Source organism: Chrysochloris asiatica, unplaced genomic scaffold, assembly GCF_000296735.1.
Source record: "Chrysochloris asiatica unplaced genomic scaffold, ChrAsi1.0 scaffold00393, whole genome shotgun sequence".
Classification (NCBI taxonomy): Eukaryota; Metazoa; Chordata; class Mammalia; order Afrosoricida; family Chrysochloridae; genus Chrysochloris; species Chrysochloris asiatica.
In genome coordinates this window covers 222219-227704 of record NW_006408911.1, presented here as the reverse complement: position 1 = coordinate 227704, position 5486 = coordinate 222219, and the positions used below count along the sequence as shown (strand labels likewise).

General features: G+C 37.8%; 1 protein-coding gene across 2 annotated transcripts in view; it reads left to right on the top strand.

Moving 5' to 3' along the window:
* The window catches only part of PDCD6IP (programmed cell death 6 interacting protein), an 85253-nt gene that overhangs the window by 13725 nt on the left and 66042 nt on the right, over positions 1-5486 (top strand). For both annotated transcript variants that reach the window (XM_006876588.1, XM_006876587.1), the window contains exon 2: positions 1337-1391. In XM_006876588.1, the coding sequence (XP_006876650.1) occupies positions 1337-1391 (55 nt within the window). The remainder of the gene's footprint in view (positions 1-1336; positions 1392-5486) is intronic.

Below are 5486 nucleotides of genomic sequence, written 5' to 3'. Positions count from 1 at the left end.
GCATGGATATTATCCTATCACTTACAGCATTGTACCTCATGACTGGTCTGGATATGTTCTTTTTGACGATGAATGCAACACCACTGCTTTTTAGTTTGTGCCATATATGAGGTAATTGAAATGTTTTAAAGCATTAAAAACCCAAGATGTCATTTTTAGGTCTAAGATGTACCTGACCCAGGTCAAGGTATTTTCAATTGCCATATATGAGGTAATTGAAAATACCTTGAATTGGGTCAGGCACATCTTAGACCTAAAAATGACATCTTGGGTTTTTAATGCTTTAAAGAGATCATTTGCAGCAGATTTGTCCGATGTAATAAATGTCTTTTAATTTCTTGACTACTGTATCCATAGGCATTGATTGTAGATCCACAAAGGAAATGAAATCCTTGACAGTTTAAATCTTTTATCCTTTTATCATCTTTATTGTGTATTGGTCCAATTGTTTTCTTTACATTGAGGTGTAATCCATATTGAAAGCTGTAGTTTTTAATATTTATCACTAAGTGCTTCAAGTCCATTTCACTTTCAGCAAGCAAGGTTTATCATCTGTAAATTGCATTTTGCTAATAAGTCAAGTCTAATGCTGTGTTCTTCATATAGCCCAGTTATTCAGATTAGTTGCTCAACGTACAGATTTAAGTATGGTGAAAGGATATAATTCTGATACATTCTTTTCCTGATTTTAAACCACTTAGTATCCCTTTTTCTGTTTGTACTACCTCTTGGTTTATGTACAAGTTTCACATGAGCACAACAAAATGTTCTGAAATCCTCATTCTTTGTAGTGTTATGTATAATTTTTTAAGATTAGCACAGTTGAATACCTTTGGATAGTTAATAAAACACAGGTGTGATACTGTAGGTTCAGAACTGGACTGAAAACCACAAGATCATCAGTTTAAACTTATCAGCTGCTCCTTGGAAACGTCTATGCAAGGTTGCTGTGAGGTAGAATTGACAAACATCTTTCTGGTAGTTGCTTCCTTTAGCCCAAATCCATCTGATGACTTCATTGATAACCCTCATTCCAGGTCTTTTTCTGGATCTGGTGGACAAATGTTGGTGTTTACTTTTAGCCAGAAATACTTGGTAAATAATATCTGTGGTGGTGGATATGAGTTTTTTGTTCAGCTTTTTCATTACATACATCTTAGGTCCTGATACATACGTTAGATGAATACTTTCATTAACTCTAAAAATAGCTGATGGATTTTTGTTTGTGTTGCATTCTAAGTAAGCATGAGTAATTTATGTACGCTATTTAACCAGTGGTATTAAACAGTATGCATAATATTTAGCGCTGGTAAATATTTTTTTCTCTGTTTTCTAGATACTATGATCAGATTTGTTCTATTGAACCCAAATTTCCATTTTCTGAAAACCAGGTAAGTCATTGATTTTTAGTTTTAAAATGTAAATAAAATTTTGTTTTAAAATTATGGTGACTGCAAGTCACCCATTTCCTTCTACCCATGGCTTCATTTTATTGAAATAAGTAATGTCTCTTCAGTATCCTTAAGTTCTGTAATAAGGCAGTTGATGCAAACTTTCAGGCGTATCTGATACGAATATTTCCTTCTGGAGAAAGGACCTTCTGGAAATCTATTCATGGCATTTGTCATTCACTTTGGGGGCTTATGGATATCTCTGAACTTTATTTTCTGTCAATAGACTTTATTCACTAATATGATTATTATATCCTTCCTCTTGATTTTTATAGAAGTAAGAAGTTGTTGTTAAGTGCCGATGAATCAGTTCTGACTCATAGCAACCCTATATAGGGTTTCAGAGGTGCAGGTGGTGAGTTTGAATTGCTGATCTTCCGGTTCAAACCAGTCTTATGGTTGAGTGCTTATCTTATTGTACCGTACCAGGAGGGAAACTATATAATTCAAGACACATTAGTTTTAGTTTATGTGCTTTAAAAAATATTGACAGAAGAATGATGAAAGCATAAGACACAGGGAGGACTGCAGAAGTTAAAGGGAATAGAGATAAATACTGTTATATACACAGTCCTGCGCTAATAGTGATCTACCAGTAGATATATGGATAGATAGTTACAGACTGAATAGGTGTGGAAGGGAGAGTGGAAATATAGCCACAAATAATAGAAAGGTCTGATCCAGGATATTTGTACATGGGCATTTACCTTTGTTGAAAACATATCCATGAATATGGTGGCGCGTATATGGGCAGAATTATGAAAACTTTAGACGTATTACCAAACAACTTTAAGGCATGATTTTCTGGGCCTGGGGGTTCAGGACCATCGTCTGGGAGACACCAGCATAACATCTTAAAATGTCTTGGGAAGCAGTTGGCATAGCATATAGACAGTGTTTTACAGTCTGCTTTGATGAGTAGAAACTGGGATCTTAAAAACTTACAAGCGGCCACTAAGATATAATTGGTCTCTTCCTCTCTGGAGGAAAGAAGAATGATGAAAATTGAAGACTCTTGCAATCAGTCCAGTGGACTTATTAGGAACATGTGAACATTAATCTCCATGACTCTGTAGGACCAGAAGAACTAGATGGTATAAAAACTAACACTACCAGCTGCTCTGAAAGGAGAGGAGTCACATTAGAAGTTCCTGAATAGAGTGGGAGAAAATTTGGAACAAAGCTCAAAATCATAGGAAAAGACCAGGCTTACCTGTCAGACTGGTGAGACCCTGAGACTTCGTTCTTTGATCACCCTTCAGGTCTCGAATTGAACTCACCCCTGTGTCTCAATTTCCAGCCAAGTAATAGAATCGAGCTGCTAACCTCAAGGTTGGCAGTTCAAAACTACCAGTTGTTCTGGTAAAGATTTACAGCCTCGGAAACCTTGTGCAGGGTCACTGAGTCCAAACCAACTCCATGGTACTTAACAACAACAACAACAATAGATAGGTAGATAGGGGGACAGCAATGCTAGTGAAGTACGCACTAGTGAGATCAAAGTACAACATTTATTTAAGGATAGATTTCAGAAGGGTGCGTAAAGAAGGAGGAATGGAAACTAGAGACACAGGGAGGAAGTAGGATAAGTAATGCTATGTTGAGGGGATGCAGTAGATACGAAGCGAAGTGTATGATTTGTTGAATGTAAAACTGATTATCTCTTTTTGTAAACCTCTCAATTCACAATGAAAAGTTAAAAAAAGTATATAGAGACTGCAGTTTACATTTGCATATGATACAAAAGCTGATTAAGTGTACACCACACCAGTGTCAACTTCATTCTTTCATAAAATTTTAAAAAATGTTGGTTATTTCGTGTTTAGTTTTACTAGTATATGGGAGACGTGTGGCACTTGTTTTGAAATAGTATAAAAACTGATTTTGAGCATTTTTTATTTTTATACAAGTCTTTTTATAGGTGAAATAGTATGGGTGAACATGTGTCTGTGTGTGTTGTGGGGTGAAGTGTGACGGGGTGGAGGTGGAAGAAGGACAGTGAACCTAGAAAGGGAAAAGGTTGAAGTTGGTAATGGGCATATGGGGGGTGTTGTCATTATGTTATTCTTTATACTTTTGTGTATGTTTGACTTTTTTTTTTTGTATAAAGTAAGTAAGCATTGTATTGGGTTGCAATAAATAATTTGAGGTAAAGTTCTTTTGTATCTTTGGTACGTAGAGTACTTTTAAAAGCAAGAGTGAGATGCAGTTCTTTTTTTTTTTTATTTCAAAGTTTGATATCATTTTTATTATCCCTATACGTTCAAGTTTCTAAAAATGTCAGGGATGAAATACTCCTCCCAGAAAAATATCGTTAGCTGGTATAAGCTCTAAACAATTACTGTAATTGCTGTTATTTATTTATTTTTTAAAAGCTTTTACTGTGAATTGAGTGATAGTTTACATGGGAGAACATTGGTTTTGCACTGGTCCTATTGTATTTCATTTCACTGCAGTGATTGCAATCCCCTCAATACATTGTCATTCAACAGTATTTGCTTCTGTTTGCTCTCTCTCTTTTTTTTAATGTACACAAAAACACTCAGGGGTATATAATCATTTAAACACCAAAGGCCACATTCTGCATGTCTGTCTCATAGCTGCCAGCACACAGCCTTTCTCTTTCAATGAGTCTACAGTCCTCAGCTGCGCTGTCTCTAGATGTCATCATCTTTGCCTCCATCTCTGGTGTTGCTGCTTCTCTGGTTAAGTGTCCCCCTTTCCGCTCATGCTCTTCTCCCTTGATGGTCCTAGGGTCCTCTGTTCCTTGAATGTAAGATTTACTGCTTCCCCCTTCATGTTACAAAACTTCTATCTTATTCTTGTGACAATTGGATTTAGTCTTAACACTTATTCACTATTGAATCATAAGAATCTTATCCCCATCTCCTTTCACCAGACCTATCTAGACAAATGAAAACTATTCAGTGGAGATTCTGTCTTCCCCCACACACTCAGAAATGAAGAAACGAAACTTCTGCTTGAAAACTTGTAAGCCAGTCACTTTGTGCCTTTATAGACTCCCCCTCCCCCTTTTAGGTAGCCAATGTTTAAGTTGCCCGTCCCTGTTGACCCTGTTCAAGTTCACCAGCTGCTCCTCGGAAACCCTATACAGGGTCGCTATGGGTCAGGACTGACTCAGTGGCACTTAACAACAACAACTGAGGGAATAAACTTGATCCTTGATTTGAAGACTCTTTTGCTCTTGAAAGTATTTTGAGCTATTACATCCATAAGCATAGGTCAAGTTCATCAAATTGTAGCATTTTACACCTGGTTCCTTTATCAACTTAATTGTCTTCCTCTAGTTGAACTCTGGTCATGAAACCATCAAAGCTAGGCCAAATGGGTAATATCTGCAAGTTTGGACATTCTTTTGTGTCTCTCTCCACTTCATATCAACTGGACGTTTCACTCTCAGTTCTAGCCCTATGTGGCAAGGTCATTGTCCATGGGCTCAGGAGTTCCCAAGTCTCCCCAAACTTCAGACCAACCAGCCCTTCCTCTTCTCTCTCTCATTTTGAGATGGGCAAAAGTCTATGGAACATGGTCAGACTCAGCCCATAACTTCATTACTGACTTTCTCCTACTTGCACTCACATGTAGTTCAACGCAGCTGCTAACTGGCTTACATGCCTGCTTGGGTGTTACCTTTGAATTTCAGTCTTGGAGGGGTGCAGTTCTTAATAAGTAAAATTTTAATTGCTATAAGGAGCTCTGGTAGCATAGTGGTTACGAATCGGGCTGTGAACCTAAGGTCAGTGGTTCGAAACTACCAGCTGCTCCGCGGAAGAAAGATCAGGCTCTCTACTTCCGTAAAGATTTACACCCTCAGAAACCCTGTACAGGGTTGCTATGGGTCGGAACCAACTCAACGGCACTTAACAACAACAACAACAACAACATATACTATATATAAGGAGCTCTGGTAGCGTAGTGGGTACGAATCGGGCTGCGAACCGCAAGGTCAGCAGTTCGAAACTACCAGCTGTTCCGTGGGAGAAAGATGAGGCTTTCTGCTCCCATAAAGATTTA